The sequence below is a fragment of the Lycorma delicatula genome, chromosome 1 (genome assembly GCF_047948215.1).
Source record: "Lycorma delicatula isolate Av1 chromosome 1, ASM4794821v1, whole genome shotgun sequence".
NCBI lineage: Eukaryota > Metazoa > Arthropoda > Insecta > Hemiptera > Fulgoridae > Lycorma > Lycorma delicatula.
In genome coordinates, this window is record NC_134455.1 from 229,840,263 (window position 1) to 229,863,228 (window position 22,966).

General features: G+C 34.8%; 1 protein-coding gene across 6 annotated transcripts in view; it reads left to right on the forward strand.

Annotated features, from left to right (window-relative positions):
• The window catches only part of RapGAP1 (Rap GTPase activating protein 1), a 753,456-nt gene that overhangs the window by 426,056 nt on the left and 304,434 nt on the right, over positions 1-22,966 (forward strand). For all 6 annotated transcript variants that reach the window (XM_075373977.1, XM_075373968.1, XM_075374012.1 and 3 more), the window contains exon 3: positions 17,855-17,947. In XM_075373977.1, coding sequence (XP_075230092.1) covers positions 17,855-17,947 — 93 coding nt within the window. The remainder of the gene's footprint in view (positions 1-17,854; positions 17,948-22,966) is intronic.

The following is a 22,966-nucleotide window of genomic DNA, read 5'->3' on the forward strand; positions in this document are numbered from 1 at the left end:
AGTCGGGTCTAAGCTACTACATTTCTGGCTGCATGTACTAATAACAACTTTGTTTTTTTTTTGGATGCGGGTTTTTTTTTGTAGACATTAATAGAGTTATTAGTTCAACCATACACTTTTTCGTGTATTGAGTAAATGTTATGATTCGTTGAAAAAATTATTAATTTTCATTTCTATCTGTAAATCTTCATTTGTTTTAATAGTTTATATAGGATTTTTCTACCAAATGTATACTGTTATTTTAATACTAAAACTAACAAAAAGTGTTCTTATATTTAAACTCCTCAGAAATTTCCGTAACATTTTGTAAATGAAGTTCATCTGCTAATCATTGAGTTCTGTTTTAAAAATTCCTAATAAATTATTTAATGCCGGCAATCTTTTAAACTATATATGAAAATTTAATACATTTATTTTTTTTTTCTCAACACATATTTTTTAAAAACTATCAATCTTTTGATTTACTGGCGTTTTTCCCCCCACCACCCCATTCGCTCACCCTAAAGCATGAGACTGAATGTCCGTGCCTCGAAGGGTTACTATACTTGAAATTGTTTAAGCAAACTGGTTCCTAATAGCTCCTAAAGCTAACCTAATTGCGTGAACGCTATAAGCACGATCTATTATATCAGTTGATTTTGTGTCAGCCGTTCAAATTTCACGTATTTCCTAAGCGGGTAGCTTCTTCCAGCAATGTGGTTAGAGTCCTCCCTTAAAGAAACTATTGATGCCGGTTGAACAATGTAACTGCATCTAGAAATTTCCACACAGTCCGACAGTGCGGTTCACGCCATATTAACTGGCCGCATATGATTGGCCAATTTTCCCGTTGACCTCTGAGATCCAGGGTGGCTTGAGCTCTGGCCCCCCCAAGAGCGGGGCTGTCGTATATCATACGTAAATTTGACTGGACTTCCTCGCAGACACACAAGGTCATCAGTTTCCAGGCGGAATCTGAACAGATATTGTTCCAAATTTACGTGGTTGATGAGAAACTAGCCTCCCGTTGCCCATAAAATTGATCTTGAGGCGTACCATCCCTCCAAGACTTCTATAAAGTGATACAAAGACCTTCCATTAGTCGTGGTCTTCCATTCACGCTGCCATGCTTCCATCGCGAGGCTCTGAAGCCTCTTCCGCAAGCGGGAGATGGGAAACTACGTGAAATTTACATCCGGAGTATTGTGATCACCGTTCTCCGCCGGTGCACGGCCGACTCGAAACCGCATCCAAAATATGTCGACCTCCTCTTCGCAATTTCCACATGGCTTCCCAAACTTTTACCACTAATAAGAGCCTTTTCCAATACGGTAAAAGCCTCGTAGGAGCTTGTTTTAAAAATATCAGAGCATAAAATGAGAACTGTACGCTGGGCACTCCCTAAATTTAGAATAAGTGATTTATTTCGTTCAGCCTATGCGCCCATGCAGGTGCCGCGTAAGTGGTCGTACTTTTGAAGACTCCTCGGTACACCATATACAATTGGCAGCCTGACAGCCTATAGTCCTTCCGAATAATTCTCCTAAGCTTGTGCATATCAGAGACGGCGTCCGCCACTATTTGTTTGATATGGTTGCTAAAGAGCAACTTTTCATCAAACAGTACACCTAGGTACTTGTGAACTCTTACTTAGCTGATTACACAGCTATTATACTTTATATGGGGATTACGACTGTATCATAATTTGTCTGCGCCCTTCAAAAGCATATATACTTTTCCTTGGACACAGAAATTTTTAAATTTTGATTATCCATCCAGCCCTCTGCAGCTGATAAGGCTGCTTGGGCTCTTTCGTCTAGTAGCTATCGTGAATTACCACGAACTAATAGGAGACAGTCTGGAAGAAAACCGTAACCCCTTCTGGAATGACAATCCCAGAAATCCGACAATAACCAAGTTCCACAACAGAGGACCGAGAATGGAACCCTGCGGGCTTCCCCTGGTCACGGACGTTTCCACAGTAAGGCGTGAATCCTTAAACAGAGCCGTGCGGCTAGACAAATAGTCACGCACAACGGTCTATTGAAATTCAGGAACACTGCAGCGTTTCAACTCATAGAGGAGAGAACTCGCAGGAAGGAAATGCTACCTCATGTAAATAAAAATTGCCAAAAACAGTCGACGCTTTTCACTTTGGCAAGAGTATTAAAGATGCAATCCTCGCTTCCAACACCTTCCATGAAGTCATGTTAACCTCAATTTAGAAAACCGTTCATATGGATGTTTACCCGGAGCCGCTCCACAGTCAGCTTTTAAAGCAACTTGCCAGGAACCAGGAAGAGGCTGATAGGTCGATAACTGCCAACCTCACTAGGATCCTTTCCAGTTTTTAAGAACATTCTCACCAAATCAACTTCAAAAAGTCGGAAAGCAACCCTAGCTAAGGTACCCCTTAGCCCTCTCTAATGTTGGGCAGCAGTTGATGAAAAATATGCGGATCATGTTGGTCAATCCCGGGTGCCTCCTTCCTTGTTGCCCTTGGCACCTCAATTCCCCCCGAGGGAGAAGAACACCCGCCATGTGACATGTCTGGTAGCAACACCACCTCCTTCGTTCCTAGCCATGAGTGGCTTAATCGGAGGACATCTTCTTGCCCTCAAACTGATCACATCCATAGTCACCAGTCGTCCTCGTGAGATACCACCGATTCAATTGCCTCGAAAAACATTCACATCAGTAAATTTCGCCCTAATCAAGTTTTCCCTTCAGAAGACATCAGATAACTAAATCTACCAGGTAGCTCTCAAGAACTGTTAAACTAACAGCCTGCCTGCGGAAAATCAAAGACCCCGCGCGCCTAACTCTTAAATTCTATCACTACCTGCTCACTTTAAAATACGATTATTTCAGTAAAATACGACACAAGAGCATATTACTAAGTTCAGTCAACCATGCCACGACAGCTGATTATAACCTCTAGTCACCCACTTGAGCACCAGTTTGAAGACCATTTGGATTTACAACTTGGTTGATAGCAACCAACATTTACTTATCTGCCCCTTAATAAGTGTGCACTCCAGTTCAACAAATCGCCATTCTACAGTTAGTAAATCGTACCCGGGAAAGTGAAAATCACGCTCCCGAGCGCGACCCCCATTGATACTTGAACTATTCTAACTGGGGCTCGGTACCAAACACGCCTATCTCCGACCAATCAAACTGTCCGGGCGGTCCCTAGCCACCCGGGTAACTAACACTAAATGAACCCGCATTCGCCAGTGGAAAATGTGAGGAGAAGTAAGCCAGCCAAGTAAAATTGAGAAGTACAGCAATAGAAACTGCCAAGAGAAGGTTCTCTACCAGGTCCCCTATACCTACTCAAACAGCAATTCAGTCAGGACCGAAGCAACTCAGAATAAGGAGATTTGATCAACCCACCCCTGATGCAAAAGAGTCCCTGCAAGCAAGAACAGAAACACGTAGGAAATGCCTAGAGTTCAACACCTAACTCTTGCCAAAGAAGAGATTTGCCAGTTGCAATAGATCTAAGGCAAAAGTCTCTTGCATCGAGGAATGGGAAAATCGTCAAAGAGACCATAATATCCGCATGACCTTGTAGATCGTCCTACTAGTAAAGGACGCTTTGAAAAGTAACACTGACACTTACCACAATAGTTCACCTAACACTGCACACAGACATCAAGCATCAATGAGACGTCCTAACGTTCCAGAGAATTGAAGTACAATTCTACCGCTCGTAAATAACTGCCACAGTCGTTACTGCTGGCCGAATGTCTGCACTCATCGCGAAACCTTTTACAGTTGACGCAGGATGGAGCCTCGGCTTTCTGCGGACAATCTTTACGCTTGTGACCCTCCTCGCTATAATGTGGGCAGACTGTCGCAAACTTACAGAATATGGTCCTGCTGCCAAACCGACAGCTTTTAAAGCACCTTTGTACATGAATGTACTCCCTGACTCGACAGGACGTGAGATCGAGAAACCCCTACCCTCAAACACAAACTTTTTGAAGAGACCAGTACCAAAGTTCACAAACGCCGTGATACTTTTTGGCATCACGCTTCCCAGTCTTGAAGAGTAGCCTACACTCTTTCTTGAACGCGGCCTCATCCAACTCAGTGTTCTGTTTCCTAATAAGGGACAGAGCATCCTCGTCAGATGGCCGCCGGTCAATGTCATAGACAATGATTCGGGGCTTTCGCTTCGGGTCCACATTTAGCTTCAAGCTTTATCACCTCAAAAGACCCCGCTCTGACTCGTACTGTCTCCTTGACGTTGGCAACCAATATTAGACCCTTGCTGGTCTCTAACTTCCCTAATCTTGAGGTTCTTCCGCTTGCCACGAAGGGGAAACTTGAAGTCCGTCTTGAGTTGCCTAGATCCCTCAACGTTGTTCACAAATGGAACCTCGGGTTGCGGCGAGGCTTGGCTAGCCTCACGCTTGCCTCGCACAACTTCGGCATAACACCTCGGCTGTGCAGGAGGAGAAATATTTCGTTGCCTGAACCACTTTGATCTCCTTGAGTCGGTAGGCCAACTTTTCGAAACCTTCCGCCAAAGCGGAAAGAACCCCCTTAATGTGCATAAGACTAGGAAAAATCCTGCTCCTCGCCCCTGCACTGACGCTGAGCTTTCTGCGGAGCTTTCTACGAAATCCCGAATGTTACCTAAACTCTGCTGAGCCGCTAGAAGGATCTGGGTAGAACTACCAGGTCTATCCTTTTCCGCTCGAAACTTTTCGACCAATGGGTCGCCTCTTTCTGCCCGGGTGGATGTCCCTAAATCCATCTCAGAGAACTCACTGTCTGAATCTGAAGAGGACAGGTAAAGTTCCGTCCTCCTCTTCCACCCGGACTTAACTAATATAGCCTCTTCAATCATGGACAGCGATACCCTAGCATCACTACCCTGCAACGATATTGCCCGCTGACTTCCTCCTAAAAAAACATTCTGGGCAAGCCCACAAGTGTGACTACTGTCAGGAGCGAGCCATGGACAGCTGGGGACCTTCTATATTCCCTGTCACCCTTTGTACCTCTTGGCCGCTTCCGGATAGGTTATTAAATAACCACGGATTACGGCACTCGTTCTGAGAAGAACGCAGGCAGGACTATAGAGTATTCCCTTGCTTGTTGCGGAGACTGACGACAAGAAGTCTTTGCCACCTTTCAGCCGCGATGAGGCGGGTACGCGTCGAATAAAGAGCAACTCTTTACTTCCGTAAAAATTAGATAGGAAAATTCTAAACTCAAATTGTGCTAACTATAATCGCAGTCTAAATCCAAGAAAGCCCAATACTGCTGGAGGGTACACACTCAACCACCAGCTCGAAAATCACCGAAAATAGACTCGGTCTTACAACACTTTGGACGCACTTAAGGAGACCAAATCATTGCCCTTGGGAAATGATATACCGATATTTGCGGCCTCCGGTCGGCCAGCAACTGAGCCTTCAGCCCATTGTTTTTCAGAACGTCAGCCTCCAGCAGCCGTTTTGCCTGATGTTTCTAACTATCTCCAGCACGACGCCATTGTTCCTTGTTTTCGAGACCAAGGAGATTTGAAACTTTTCAGTTCGCGGGTCCAGGACCTTTTTGAGGTTAGCTCCGTCACAGCAGATGAAGCCTCCGGACCAGATTAAAGCGGTACTACCTTGATAGTGGCCCGCTTAATTTTGCAGGCCTGCTCTGGACTGGCAGCGGCGGGATTAACTCCTTAGGCGCAGGAGTGGCTGTTACCGTAGCGAAGGAAACAGTCTCTTTTACCTTCTCCTCCACCCATTTAAAAGACGTGTGCACCTCGCCAAGGACTTTACCCGTTGCCAGCTTAAAGTCCGTAACTCCTTCCACAACCTGGTCCACCTTTCCCGATAGTCGAGTCGCAACCGTATCTAGGGCATGGATTGCGCCCTGGAGGTTTTCAAACTTCATAGCCAGCTCGGTAACCATCATATTACATTCAGAAAGTATGAGTCCACCAACTGGCGGAACTCAATTCATACCCTTAACTCTTTCTTTGAAGAGATTTTAGCCCATGCGGACAGCATCGCCTAAATTCGCTCCAAATCCTCGGATCCAGAACTAGACCTCTCTAAAGAAGGCTTCGCCTCGAGTGAAGAGCTGCATTGCTGTCCTTAGCCACCCCCGACTGCGAGGAGACGCCCTTCAGACTTTCCTCGCCCGCCACAACCTTGCCCTTCTTGCACGGCTCCAGCAATCGTCTTTGACTCACAGGTAGAAGCAAAGGCTTCGACAGGACTTGTGTACAATTCCACTTTTTCACCAGGGGGTGAGGATGCCTCCCTCGTAGAGACCGCAAACAATCTCCCACGGGATTGCTCCATCACAGCTTTTCAACAGAAAACTACATCAGTTCTGCAAAAAAATTTTAAAAATACACTGCCGGTCACTTCAATGCAGCTTGAATGAAAACCTAACCTAACTAAAAACCTCACCTGACACAAAGCTCCTAAAGTGATGACCATCGGTGAGGTCTAAGCAAATCGCTTCCCGAACTTGCCAGAGGATCACAATCTGAATTAGCCTCACGAGTCTACGAAACTTGGGCACACTAAACAAAGGAAACGTCCTTATTTTGCCGACAGTGGCCTACGCAGCTATTAACCAGTTATTAACTCTATAGCTACGCAGGTTGGCTAACTGCCACTGATCGTTAACCGCCCCGATGACGGGAACATAGACCCATTATTTTTCCTGAAAACTATTAAATTTATTAATTTAATTTACCGGCAGCTATTGCTGCCGGTAGCTTAAAAGGCAAGTTTACAGTATGGGGCCAAAGGCCAAGAAGCGATTTCAACTTTAACACTCATCGTTCTTTTACGATATATTCCGGTGGTACTGAAATCTTCATTTTCTTTTCATTTATTTGATTCTGTTAAAATATGATGCAGCATATGGGAAGATATGCCTCAAACGTCAGGTATGCAAGCATGTACATAACATTTCTGGATTTTCTTCAGTTAGATTGTTGTAAACATTTATATAAACATGTGCTCAGATTTTTTAAAGCTACCTAACCTGAAGCTATATCTTACCTGAGGCAGCGAAAAAGTAAGCGTGATTGAGAAAAGAGTATTAAAATAAAAGTGGGGTTGTATGTTGAAAAATACTGTTTATAAAACTAGGAAACAAAGAATTAGTGTTGAAAAATACTACTTCAGGCATCCAGTTATAATAACTGTGCATCTGTATGTTACTTATGTTTACTTATAAAAATATTGATGAGTAATATCTACTACTTTCTGTATTTTTGTGTAAACTATCCGCTCACTAGGGGAAAGGCATTCAGATCTAACATCTTATTCTTATACATTATTTTATTTATGTTACTATCGTGAGAAAATAAATGAACTTGCTAATCATAACGATGCTGAGAAGGAAACTCTTCTTCGATCTGATCGACACGTCGTTTTTCTGAACGCACTGACTGAAGCGATGTAGTGACGGAACATCATTTTTTCCGAATGGAACATACAGCTCAGTATTAATCGGTTTACCGGGCGCAAGTGTTTTTCCCCCTGGAAAAAAATAAATAATCGGTTTAACGTTCGAAAGATTATTGGTCTGACTCCCTGGTATCTGTTAGTCTTGCGGTCCCCACTTTCATTCACCCTACGTATTGGTTGTTTATTTTATTTTTACAAAGCCTGTTGAAAAAATATTATTATTGCATTCGTTTGAACTTTGCTCAAATTTTATAGGAATATATTTCAAAAGATCATATCATCTTCTTTTGAGGAATGAAAGATTGCCAGGATATAGATAGACCATCCCTTCAGTAAATTGCCATTCCAAAAACTCAGATCTACTCAGGACAAAAGAGGAATGCGAGTACCATTTCTTTAGATTCGCTTCTCTAATTTACGAGGGTAAATTTTGTATGTAATTTTGAGGGTAATTTTTCTCGTATGTAAATTTTGTAGCATTTGAAATGACATACAAAGTTAACGTGTTTGGCATTCATACTCTAAGTAACCATTTATGAAAAAGTTCTCCAATTAAAATTAATTTTTCGACTTATTGCATTCCATTACAATTTTGCACAGATGGGATATGACATTTCCGTTTAACTTTTCGATGAACGTTTGGATCAAATGTTATTCAGAATAGGAAAAAATGAAGTTATTAATTTCTCTTTTTAGTTTTATTGTAGTTTATTTTTCTAAATATAATAAATATGGAAGTAAATAACCTTGAAATGTAAAATTGGAATAATACCAACTGATAAGTCATGCGTTCAGTAGATTATGAGCATTTTTTTTTACATGTAAAACGTTAATTTATTAAAACTGGCATTAAATGTTAATAGCATTGTTAAGTTGTTCTGATCACCTTAGTCCAGTCATAAATCGTTAGCTTATTTAATATAAACTGAGCTTTAAATTTAAAAAAAATTTAATTAATCAATTTTCGTTACATGTTACATTACGCAAATTTAGTAATCTTAAAAATCAATTGAATTCACGTTTCTTTTCTTAGTTTATATGGCGTTTTTAACCAAACTTACAAAAGCGGTTTTATCTGATTTATTCGCGTGTTACAGATAACTCAGTAGAAATATAAAGCAGAAAGAAAATAATAATAATAAGAGGAGTATGTTTGTTATACATATACCAAAAGCGTAAAGTGGAAACAAATCCATTGTCATCAGACTTTGCTACGGTAAAGTGTAAGCGATATTGTTACAAAATCATGAGAGAAAATGGATTTATTGTGTAGTGCTATTCCATTCATTAACAACATTGAGATGAGGTGAACTGGAGAGCTGATGTGATGGTGTTGGCGGCTTATAACTATAATCCATTCTCGGAAAGCTATCTACCAAACGGTGACACCAGTATACCGAGCGCCTAGGTCAACCCCTACAAAATTGTCTCCTCACTCTAAGCTCGCACTTGTTGAACAACCTGCCCTAACGCTAAAATGGCTCCCTGCCGTCCTCTCTTCAGCTGCTGCAATGCCCTGGATGTAACGATCGATTTCTTCTCTTCTCCTTAACACATACCATCCTAATCTTTTTTACTTTTTTAACAGAAAAAAAGTTATTGTATTTTTATAAATTAACCTCTGAAAATTACATTAAATTTTTTTTTTTTTTTTTAAACAAAGATTAAATTAATATAAATGAGAGATTATAAGAACATTATCATTTGAAAAACTTTCACGTTAATTTTTATTTTGTAATTATTTCCATAATTTTAGCATATATTTAACGCGTTATGAATTCTTTGAAGCCTTTACAATTAACATTGTACGTGCAAAAGATAATATTAGTATATAGATTTGAGTTTTTCCAAACTTCAAAGTTATCAAATCATGCATCACATTAGCACCTTGCTTTACAAAACCTCGGCGGATGGAGAGTGAAGTAAATTTAGTGTACAGGTTGCGTCCTTGTCAGGCATTAAGACATCACGACACAGATAATGAGAAGGACATTCTGTAATGTATTCAGCTGACTTGTACTACAGTGTGAACAGTACAATCAGATAACAGTACAGCGGTGTGTTGTGAATACGCAGAAGATGGGCGTCTACTTTAATCATGCAGTCTGTTGACTCATCGCAAGTCTGCCACAGCACGAAATAACCTTATCTCGGCTTGCAAAGTTAGGCCGAGAAGTAAAACAAAACAACCGTAATTAACCGGTAGTTATCACTTATTAGTGGATCATTTAACACTGATACTGTACCAGTGGTTTTATTTATCGAATAACTAATTCCAACAAGGACAGACACAGATATATATATATATATATATATATATATACTAGCATCCTCATCGCGGCTTCGCCCGCTCTATATGGTTACTTGCGTTTCTCCTCACAGTCAACTTTTTTATTTTTTTCATCAAGTTACCGGAAACAGGTGCAGCCAGTCATGTTGCAGGTACAGAAAACTGGAAGTGGCTGTATTGGTTGACCCGCTGCGCCGTACACCATCGTACCCTTAAAAATATTAAATTCGAAAAACCCAAAAATGATTTTTAGATATTTATCTGAACATTATTTTCAAGCCACAATCTAGTGAATATCTCGTTTATTATAGCCGGAAATGGGGAAAATTTGCAATCATTGTTCAAATTTTTCTACTTCCTTGTAAACGAAGTAAAGAAAGTATTATGATCGCGAAAAGTGTCGGTTTTCAGTTTTCAACGGAAATATCTATTTTGACCATCCCTGAATCCATTTTGATTAGTTTCGGCGTGACGTCTGTACGTACGTATGTATGTATGTACGTACATATGTATCTCGCTTAACTCAAAAACGATTAGTCGTAGAATGTTGAAATTTTTCGATTTAGGACTGTTCTAACACCTAGTTCTGAACCTCCCCTTTTGCTTGCAATCAACTGAACCAAAAGTGTCCAAAAAAGCCCTAAATCCAAAAAAATTGAATTTTGGACTTTTCCTTGTGTAGTAATAAGCTTTCATTGAGAGCTTTTCAATAATATATCATAAGTGGTACTTATTTTTTTATTAGTTCTAGAGTTATAGCCAAATGAAATTTGAATTAATGAAATATTTGGATCTTTTAAGGGAAAGGCTCATTGGTTCAAATCCGATTTCATCTCCTTTTTTTAAAGTTTTTTTTTGTAATTTAAATGTATTGATTTATTAATAACGATTAACCTCTGATAGTAAATAATTGTTACAATAAATAATAATTCAATAATAACAATAAAAAATAATATGAAAAAATATCAGAAGTTAATGAAATAAAATTTTATGTACTTTTCATTTAAAAAAAAAAAATGTGTATATGTAATTTAATAGGCCTACAAGGAAGTCATGTGGTGTCCACATCAGAATTTTTATCTTTCTTCACCCCTTTCAAGGTCGAATTTCGAAAAACCTAGAAATTCGTTTTTTTATATTTATACGAAAATTGCACATTTTCATTTCATTCCGAGAAATTACAAAAAATATTAAATTTTATTGTTACTCCATTTTAACCCTTTAAACTCGGAATTTTAAAAACTCCTTTCTTAATGCACACTTACACCATAAGAAGAATGTGTTTATAAATTCTCATCAATTTATCTTCAGTCGTTTTTGCTGGACGTTGATGAATCAGTCAGTCAGTCAGAATAAGTTTCTTTATAGGTACAAATAAGGCCTAGACGCGCATCAAAAGTATTCCTTTGAAGAGAGAATTAAGTTTTCAAAAGAAACTTTGATAAATATATGCTCAAAATTAATAGAATAAAGATGAACTTAATTCCAGTGACAAGTCATTAAAGAATTGAAAACGGTACTTTAAAAATAATAGTTATTTTTTGTAACGACAACCAATTTCTAAAAATAGCGGTTAATTATGTTTTACGACTAATTTTTTCCTGCTAATTATTGATTAGTACGGTAGCAAAACATATTATTTTCTTTTAAAAATTGTCCATAAACATTATACATCAAATTAACCTGATTGTTTATTACTAACAATAAATTCTCAGAAAAGATATCATCTCTTAAAAAAATTATACTTTAGAACTGAACCTTCCTGATCTTTTTTACTGGTTTAATCCAAAGTAAAAAGTTTCAAAATCATCGGAATGGTATATATAAATCAAATAATTTTTCACGAAAAGCGCCTACAAACCCAAATAATGCTAACGCAAGAGAACATGTAAATTAATAAAAGTATGATATGATGATATTCGAATCTACAATGCTTAAAATGAAAAAGATTTTTTAACTACTGAAAGTTGCATTTCTCCTGTGTAAACTGAAATTTTGCTATCTAAATTGAAATGATGTATCAGTTTTCACTTAATCTAATTAAGCTGTTCAAAAAATGGATAAAAAGTTGACAAAAGCGTTGTAATACTTTCCTAGCATTGGTTATTTATTTTTACATAGTGACAAAATAATACATGAAAATAAATCAATTAAAGTTTTAAAAAATCTATATTTGTAAACTTTGATCGGTTCCCCACACCGAATATGGCCCTCACAATATTTTTTTTCGGTCCTTGTATTATTACTATGCCTAGGAAGACAAAATATCGACTAAAAATATGCAAAAGATAAAAAGGTAGTTTTTTCTCGATTTTTGGAGAAGGAGAGAATTTTGAGGCAAATTTTCTCCATATACTCTCTGTTCAAAATTTCATGAAAATCTGTTTATCCAGTCCAATGTTTTTAAGCTTCAAACAGGCCAACATACGTACATAAGTACGAACGTATATTACCCCTCCTCCACTTTTTTTTGAGTCCTTGTGTCATGAAACATCAACAAATGCAAGTACTCCATATCCCATTTTTTGATTATTACTACACTTTCCTTCTTGCAGCATAGCTCTAGGGCTATGACGCCGGGCAAGTAAAAATGGAATCGTTTCATTCATTGTCACAGAATAGTTATATTGATATTGTTATAACGAACAGAATAATTAAGTTCGTTTCTCTTAAGGAATATCATTCGTTTGTACGGATAAAGCAGACAAATAATATGTATTGTAGTTCACTTTTCAAAATTGATGGACAATTTTAAGTTACTAGTTGAGTAAAATTAGGTCAAGGTGCTTTCTAACAAATAACTTATGTAATAATACAGCAAGAACAAAATATCTATTGTAATATCAGATAAATGCTCAATAAACTAACCATTTTTTAATTACTTACGCTATTGTTCTTATCAATTTTAAATAATCCGTTAAATTAAACACGTAATCCCTCTATTTACATTTAGGTTTTGTTACTTCTACAAGTGCTATTTTCTTTTCTTTTTTTTAATTCGTACTATCTTTTTCTAACAATTATTACAACGGTTTTAATCCAGTAATAAAAATAAATAATTTGCAAGTGTAGTGTAATCAAAGAAGACCAAAAAAGTTACTATTATAAAGTACATAAATGAGCTTGAATTGTAATGGAAATTAACGGCACTTTTTAATCGGATTTTTTTTTCTCATATACGAGTATTAAGATTTATCGTTTTATAAAAGTAGCATCTACACCTTATGCTTGTAATAGTCGCGTTATAAGCTTACTGGTAAGTTTGAAGTTGAAAATTGCCATAAGTAAGGGTGACAATCGAAGTAGTTTCATAATATTACGTAATTACTTTTTGATAATGTTTAAAATCTCATTAGATTGCTGACAATTATCTCAAAAAAAAAAAAAAAAAACAGAAAGCTAAAGGAAGATGTCAGCCTAGAATAATTTCAGGCAATTAAGTAGTAGATTTAGCCGTCGAAAAAGCTTATACTTGGTAACATTTTTCATTTTGCATTCTTAGGTAGAATATTACTTTGTATTCTTACTGTAATGTGCGCCTTTCATAGACAATGAGGTGGATTCCTACTATATGTAATTGTAAACTTCAGTTGCAAGCGATTGGGCAAATTACCTATCGGCCGGTCTCGGCGATCAGCGACATTAACGATACGGTGCTTCTGTGTAAACCGACTGTTCGTGATCATTACCATAAAATAACCAACGGCAGATAAAATTGAGGATAAACCTTGTTAAAATGTTTGTCCTCTTTTTTTTTTTTTGTTAAAAAATTGAACAATTATTTAAATTTAAATATACTTCAGGCTACGTGGATTATTTCCATTTTTTTAATCTGGTTCGATTGTTCTTTCTGTAAACAATATTTCTTTATTTCAAATATCTTCTTTTTTTAGTACCAATCATTTTTTTCTAATTTAATATGTCGATCATATTTTTTGGAAGATCAACGAGGAAATCATTATAATCTCACTATTGTTTTCAGTGATTCTCTTTGCCGTCTATTAGTGTGCTATTTACCTTTAGATCCGCTGGATTTAAAAAACCATTTATTTTTTGCTTTTCACTGTTAAATTAATGTTTTTTAAATATGTAATATGAAATTTCATATTCATAGTCATTATCAATCGAGTGATAATAACTGCTCAGGTTATTTATTCTTTAAAGAAACATTTTAAAAGCTTTGAGAATTAGCCCTCTCTTGTGAAGAGAGGGCTATTTGTGATGAGATTGTTTATTTGTAAAGATTTAAAAAATGACAGTAACGTAATTTTTCGAACCGAATAAAATATGCGTCTGCTAATTAAAAGTAATCATTACTAACCTGAAACGAAAAAAAAATACTTTAAAATTAATCTATAACATTTTGCGACCTACAGTAACTTTCGCATGAAAATGAATTTGAAAATTAACACTGTAATTATCACTGGCAGATAGAATCACGAGATTTCCGCCTTTCACTTTTCGTATAACTTTCTTCGTATACTTTTATTTTCTCTTGATAATTTATTTCATATTATAATTCCAAATTACATTCAAATTAAATTAAATAAACTATTACACTTTTAAATACGTAAAATTTTCAGAGGATATTTATAGATCTTTTGCAGCGGTTTGTAACTTATTTATGCGATCCGAAGTCTAAAGTAAATGTTAAATACATACAATAATTTTTATCGGTCATAGATATCGTTTTTTTAAGTATTTCACTCTTCTGTTTTAAAAAATGAATTATCTCTGTATTTTTGAAGCAGTGGATATTACTTTTGAGAGTAACAGCTTAACTATCTTGAGCTATAAACAGATTGAACGCATCACATTTGTGTTAGACGTACATTTTATTTTACATCGGTCTACATTATATTTAGAACTAGCCGCTCAGGGTTCGTTTCGGTCTTCCTTCCCGTCTAGCCAGAAGGCTCCCCACTTGGACCCCCGCTGGGTTCATTATCCTCATGGTTGTGAGAATAATACTGATAAATAGCAATTAAAGAGTTAAGACTTTACAAATACCTGAAAAAGAAACTAAATAACAAGAGACAGAATATTAGTTACTATAGTATCTGCGGTAAAGACCTTTGACGAGGATCACCAAGGGAGCGAGGGCCTCGATCTGTGGCAAAAAAACTTCCGTGAGATACCACAATTGTATCCTGAAAATTTGAAATTGATTGGTTGTTGGTTCATTATGCTGCTCCAAACAGACAGACAGACAGACAGAACCCGCTACAAACACCTTTTTTTTATATATTAGATTGGTAAGACATAAATAAATAAAAAATTTACTAAATTCCTTATCATTCATTTACTTCTCAGAGTGAACTTTTAGTTAATTTTCTTGAATAATTGTTGGTATTCTTAGCTCTTTAATGTTTATTTAAATTTTACCTTTGGTCTACTTCATATTTAATATCTGACTCGTGTTATTTGTGATAGCTTGGTTATTTGTTCTCGCTGCTACCGATTTATTTCAATGTCATGTATAAATTATTTATTCCAAAGAGTGCTAGTCTTAATCAGTTTGTTAAGCAGAAGGCGGAGCCCTACCTTATACAAAAAACGTTAAGTCATTCAACAAGTTGCGCATTATTTTTTTACGAACTATTTATATACATTTTGTTTTGAACGAATATGCATTGTTTTAAACATCGTGTCCTTGTAGCACTCTGCAGGTTTTTTAAATTAACAAAGTATAGAGAACAACTTTTATTTACTTATTTTATTTTTTTATTTTAACAGCAATATCTCATTACAAATTAGGTATGATGTACGCTGATCATAAATGAAACCTACTGTAAACTATAGATTTATTCTAGCTAATCTTATTTTAAAAAAACCTTCAACCACTCTTGTAGTGATTATTCGATTATTATTTACAACGTTTTTCAAAGTAATTAATTATCCTAGGCGTGTTAAATATGAAAACAAAATACAAAGTACTTCAGTGTGTATTATGAAGATATGAAATCCTAAATACAAAGTTGATAAAACTAGCAACTACAGCTTTTATAATATTTTTCCGCATTGTATTTTGTGTCTCCTTAAGGTTCATTGAGGAATTTTTAGAATAAAATTAATAAAACCCAAAAAATTGAATAAAAATTAATAAAACACAAAAAATATATTACGTACTTAAATACAAATTATAACATCTGAAGGGGAATGTGTAATATTTTTTTGTTTGTTAGTACTCAATGAACCTGATGAATTTCGTAAAATTTGAAGTATGTTTGATCAAATTAAAATGTGAATAAATGTTGTATAGACTGCGACTTTTGAAAATATCAAGGTGAGATTGAATTCCCTGATTACTGATAACGAGCTTAAAACCCCTAAAACCAATTTGAAGTATTCTTTTAGAATTAAAATTCGGATGTTATTGTTGTTGGATTGTTATTAAAATTCGGATGTTACCTGTTGTGGTGGAATTTACTATACGATCTATATTAGATTTACCTGGAGAGGAAAGTAACGGGTAATCAGTCACAATGTGGACGAGTTAATATCATCTTTAAGTGTTCTGTCACAATTGCTTACCCCGGTAAAAATATTATTGTCTAATTCTAACCTATTTTGACTTGGATATTTTTTCAATTAAAAAAATATAATAAGCTTGGCGTTATGAATTAATTTTTATATTCATGCTCAGATTATGATTATATATTTCTCAAGTGAAGCTGTGACGGGAAACGCTAGTCTAAATATAAATACGGAAATAGATAATTTATCTCGAATCATCATCAGTTTTCAAAGAACATTCAACACTTATCATAGTTATGAAGAGCTTACGTAAAGTTTGGTTGACGTTTTGATTTCGAATTAACAGTGATTTTCTTCTGTTCTTAATACTATTCTTGGCCTTGCAATCTTTCTAATATATATATATATATATATATATATTACATTTAATTATGTATTTGTTACTTTTAACTGCATTTAATTAAACAATAAAATTAAGATTTTTTGTACACCATAAAGCTTCCGTTTTAATTGAAATACTGAAATGTATGGGATAAGATTTTTGAGAGAGTTGACACTTTACCGTTACAGATATTACAGCTACCATTTTTTTTTTTGTAATTACGTTTATGTCCCTATTAGTCTATGTATAATCCCTATTAGTCTGATTTTAGATGATCTAATGTCTGAATTTTGTGTTTCTTGACTGGATTTGTTTTAACCGCCGGATAACTAATGAGAAAATAATGAAGGTAAAAACAGCTATAATTATGAACGTGACTTTAAAATACTACTGGACCTCCTAGGTCGTTTCGGTAGTATTAAATACAAAAGTAAAGCCATAGTCCTATTGTAATATAATGTAATTATATAATAGTTGATGATATGATGATTGTATCAATAGATTAAGGTTTTAATGCTCCTGATGTCAATCTAAATCGTTTATAAAAAAAAATCCTGAAAAATTATTGGTTTAATAATTCTCTTAGTTACAAACTTCTCGATTTGGAATTTCTACTTTTCCATCTTCTTAGGCATTCGTTTTGTTTTAATATATAAGAAACAATCTATTGTATAATAATGAATTTTAATGAATATAATTGTTTTTATTTATCACTTACTTTTTTATCAGATAAAAGACAATAATAATGTAGGTGGGGGGTATACTAGTATCACGAAGGATGCAAAATATATATATATATATATATATATATATATATATATATATATACAAAGAAAAAATACTAAAAACACAACTCCTCTAAAAACTTGAATTATAAATTTTGTTCAGTAATCTTATAGAATATATTTTACGTTGTCAGCAGATTTTATTGTGCTATTTATTCCAGTTTTAAAGTTTTATATCCGGGTCATGTTTTTAAATGTTCTAATTTAGAGTTGTTTTTAGACTTTTTTTTTGCATATGTTCAGAAAAAGTTTTTCATCGAAATTTCGTTGTGATATACACTTACAATCTTACTTTCTGAATATAAGAATATAACTGAGCTTTATTTACATCTCAATTACTAGTACTTTTATTGACAATTTCTATTAAAACGGCTTGAATACGATACACGTCATTTCTGTTTATTTACATTATCGTGCACATCTGTTTAGTTTAAAAATCCAGCTGTGATTTATCGCCATATACTTACTGTGTTGTATGTTTATTTTACAGAACGCTACTCAAGACTGGATCGAGCTCTTGGAACGAGTTCAATGCAGAAGACTTGATGACCAGCGGTGTGTTTTACCTCCTTATTTCTCACAGGTAACAACTTCTCATACATATATATTAATATCTAAACTTTTATCTATGTTTTGTGGCGAATGGGTAGTGAAATTTATACTATCGTCATCTGTTCTACAGACTGCTAAATATCAGTCGTCAGCTCTGAAAACCAAACAGATACTAGCTTACCATGTGGGGGGCTTCCGGATTTATTTGGACATGTTAATTTGTATTATCCTAATTATTCCATTGTTCAAAACTTACGAAAAACTAACAAAAAAGGGAAGTTTTAAAATAGCATTTTAAAGTTCATTAGTACATATTTACTTGAACGAATTATGTGGAAAAGTTAAATTAAAAAATGAAATTACCAAAAATTATTTTTTTTGTCATTTAATATTTACTTTTCAAGAAATATTTTTAAAAAACCGTGACTTTTCTTTTCTTATCCCGGAAAAAATAACGAAAAATAAGCATCTGATGTTTTGCATCATTAAGAAACTATTAAGGATTTTCGTGAGATATTATGTTTTTACACCTTTTTATTTGATTTGTAGTATGGAATAACTGATTTTTTTTTCATTTTCATAGATATCCACATTTCCAATGATAACATTTAGTTACAACCCAAACAAAAAAAAAATACAAATCCTAAATTAATAAATCATAACTAAACAAAATAAAACCACAAATAACCAATAATACAAAACCCATATAAAATATACATATACATATATATTTATATATTAAATATACTGCTTCTGTGTATTAAACATGCAGGATTGGTGAAGTTTATAATTCTCGTATATATAATATGAATTGATAAACCAGCTTTCTGCAGCGTACAATGTTATGTTATATTGTAGGTAATTGTAGGTTAATTATATCTTAAGAATAAACAAAGTAAAATATAATCTCTAATGCGTTGTAGTAACAATACCAGAACATTTAAACTCCCTTAGTTAGTACTATTATACAACTGTTATCATGAATAGCATTGTTAACGCGTTATCTTCTGTAGAAAGAGGTATATTAATATTTCCTTTATATTATCAATCTCAAATCTTTCACGGCTTTAACTTTTATAAAGCAACTGTGGTACATGAGACAGCAGCTAGAATTGCTTTCCCTGAGAATAATACAGCCAGTCCCTGTGAAGAATAGAGTTAATGGATTACTTTCAGATCCGAATGCCATTTGTACTTTGGTGAGTTTGGCATGCTGGTTTGCAATTTGTCTTCATAGTGTGCTTATCGTAAAATGCTGCTTATTCTTTAGGATAGAGTACCATTTTTGGAAGTCATCTGTATCTCATATCTACAACAAAAACGTTTCAATTATGACACCTAACTTACGTGTAATATTAATAACATATTTGTTTAATTAATTTTCTTCGTTAATTGTTTATTAGCGGCTTAATTTTGTTTGTTGTTTTGAATTTTGTTACTGGACTATGGACGACTGCGAGTGGTCCAAAGATGTGTCCCCAACTGATGAAGGGGGTATCGAGGAAATGATAATAGAAGAATTTCGGCGGGTGGACCAAGTACTTAATAGTCGCAAAGGGAAGTGGGCAGAAGAGGTGTCGGTTCGGCGGCAACGGAGAATTGTAGATCTGCCAGTTTCGGTCGCAATGGGTGCTCCAGTTAGGGCATCTGATGACGATTTTCCGCCCCTTCCGATGAGGTCGGATGATGATGTAGAGGGCGGCCAGCGTGTTTTGCAGATATCAGGGAAATGCAAGTTACGTCGTTACCCACCGGCGGCTGAAGACACCAATCTAATGCTGGGGCGGGGAATCGTCCTCTACCGATGAGGCCTCTGAACTAAAAGGTATATATCACATTACAATTCCCTCATGGGTGAGTGGGAGCAGGAAGGAAGCAAGAATGCGTGGAGACTCCAGACGGGGGCCTTATGCGAGCGGTAACGTGGTAAGGCGACGACTTCCGATGAGCGGTGGATGATGGCGTGACCTCATCAGATCTTGTGCAGCTGGTTTTCAGGGACTGGCCTGAAGATGTGTTGTTCCAATTCTCTATTTTGGTGGAAGACATTGCCGGATTGGACGGGGGAATGGGAGGCTCCGGCGTCCCATCATCAATGATCGGGTGGGGACACTCTCTTGCAGCACCTGCAAGAGAAGATGCGGTCTTATCTTGAGAAGATAAGACCGGAGTCCCGGTGGGGGAACACTCTGGGACTCCCTTATTACAGGCATGGCATAAACGACCGAGTTCCGGCTGCCTGGGTAGGGCTTTGTTCCTGCCGAGGTAGTTTGAGGCGATGGCACTCCTCGGAGCTGAGTTTATGTTCTATTGCGTGTCCGGCATCTGTGGTGGGGGGGGGGGAAATAAAGATATGACGTAAAAATTATATTAATAAAAATAATATTTTTTTGTTTCTTTGTTTATACTGCTGTTGCTGTTCTTGCTTCTATTTGTTTCTTTTTATATCTACATGTTTTTCTTTTGTTTTGGTACAAATACACACACACACACACACACACACACACATATATATATATATATATATATATATATATATATTTGCTATCATCTTTACAAAATAATTTTAATAATAAAAATTATATAACTTAATTATTTTAATCTATATTTTACATTATTTTTATATGATTTTCTTACGTGATGTACAATCATTGTCGTCGCGAAAATTTACGATTATTTCTGAGAATTGTTTACCTGAACATCGTTGAAAAATATTTCAGTTGAGATTTACAATATCTCTTAAATAAGACCACATAAAAATTATTATTATTATAATAATACTTTTTTCAACTATTTTTGGCTCTTTTTCTCAACTACATGTTTTTTGTTGTGGCAAAATTAATTTTGTTTCTGTACCAGCAATGATATACAGATAAACGTTCAAAAGAATGACATTTGTTACTTGCTATGACTATTGCTTGGTAAATATTTTCTGTTTTATGTTATAAATTTACCCGTAGTACTTGTAGCAGTTCAATATTTATATTCTATAAAGAAACCAAAATACCTGTAGTATTTAATAATTTAACTATCTTCAATTAATTAAAATTAAATGAAGTTTGCAGATTATTTATTTTAGTAATGGGGTCATTAACCATAATCATTACAAAACCCCCCAGCTAATTACTTTTTAAGAATGAAGAAATCATTCAGCACCCAAGAACACATCGCATTGGTTTCAGCGTGAGATTACTTCAAACTGTCTTAAATTATGATCTAAGTAATCTAAGTGATCTAAGATCTTACTGGTAGACAGCAATCCTATCTTAGAAGTACGTGTAAGGTAAATACCTTTTTTCTCTTTTTACAGTCCATTTAATGAATTATTATCAATTGAATTTCACGAAACAACTGTTTTTTATTTAGTTCTAGTTAATATATATAGATTTATAAGATTCATGTAGTATAAATGCTATTTAAGAATTTAAATAGTATTTTGAGTAAACATAATTTTGAATTCTGATATATTTGAAATAATTCAAAAGCCAGTATTTCGTCTTTTTACCATCCTGATAAAATTGGAAAATGATACCCTGTCTCGAAAAACGTATATATCTTATATAAGTATAATATCATCGGAAAATTTTGTTTCTGGGCTAGTTACTTTTATCGATTGTTTTAAAGACTAAATGTCAACCGTTTATTTAGGAAGAGAGACTTCTTCAACAAGTAAAATTATTCATTCCATGAACTGAATTTGCTCTCGCAGGAGGAAGTAACCCCATTACGAGGAGGGTCTCATTTCACGCCAAACCGTGCGTAACAGCCTGTTTTGGCGTTCAATTTAGTAGAGGTCTACTACATAAATACTATCTACAGATCTTAATTTATTTATTAAAATGAGCTAAGTATTTTTAAACTACTTAATTTTTCGGATTACGTGTCGTTCAAAGTTTAATATTATAGTTAAGCTCAATTGTCATAATTATTTGCAAAGTTGTTCATTATATACAGTGTATATAGAGGTACTTCTTCAGTCGATTCGTAGTCGTGTCGATTAGCTCGCGAAAAAGTTTAAACAACTTCAAAACCTGCCAAAAGTTGGGCGTTTTAATAAAGGCGTTATAAAAAGAATAGATAACGGGTTTCATACATAGTAGAAATTGCCTACCTTAAAGAAATTTCGTTAAGAACTTCACAGTGGTATTGATTTTAAAGGTAATGAAACAACTTTAGCAGTTATTTTAAAAAAGAAAGGTTTCAAGTAGCGTAAAACTGAAAACAATAAGAAAATGTTTATTTGGGAAACCGTTGGTTGGTGGAAGAGAATTTAACATTATTTTCTATTAATTATATAAAATAATAATTATTACTGACAATATAATTTATATTATTTATTGATAATATATATAATCAATAAATAAACTGATAATGTAATAATTATTAGTTTATATAATAATTATTGATAATATTGATTTACTATAATCATTAATCACAAAAAATCTAATGCTTCGATTGTTTATTTGGACAGACTTCACATTTAATATGATGTAATATGTGGGAGGAGAAACAACATTTTTATTTCTCCCTCAGGTATTAAAGACAAAAACCCACATTTTAACATAATTTTAATAATTTTTTTTTAATCGATTATCGAAATTTTAGGATTTGGGAATTGTATAAAATAAAATTTGATTAATTCATAATGTTCTGATAATCAAAACAATATAAACGACACGATTAAATAAAAAACATTGTTTAAATGAATTTGTTCGTATATGAAGCAAAGAAAAGGGTTTTAATTTGGAATACGATGTGGTATTAAAAATTTTTAAAACTCTAAACTCAGCTGTTTTCATTTATTAGGCAAAATATATGAGTGGTATTTCATTTCATTTTACTTGAATTGCCACCTCTGTTTCTATATCGTTCCCTTGCTCCGTGCGGTGCTGGCCTCTGTTGGTTTTAGAGATACTCAGTTAAATATGTTCAATCAAAATTTGACTACAGAAATATGAATATGCAGTAAAATACATTCTGATGCTATTTGTTTTTTTACGAAACTAAAGGGACTTCTTAACTGCTCTTCCAAAAATATTTTCCTTAGTGA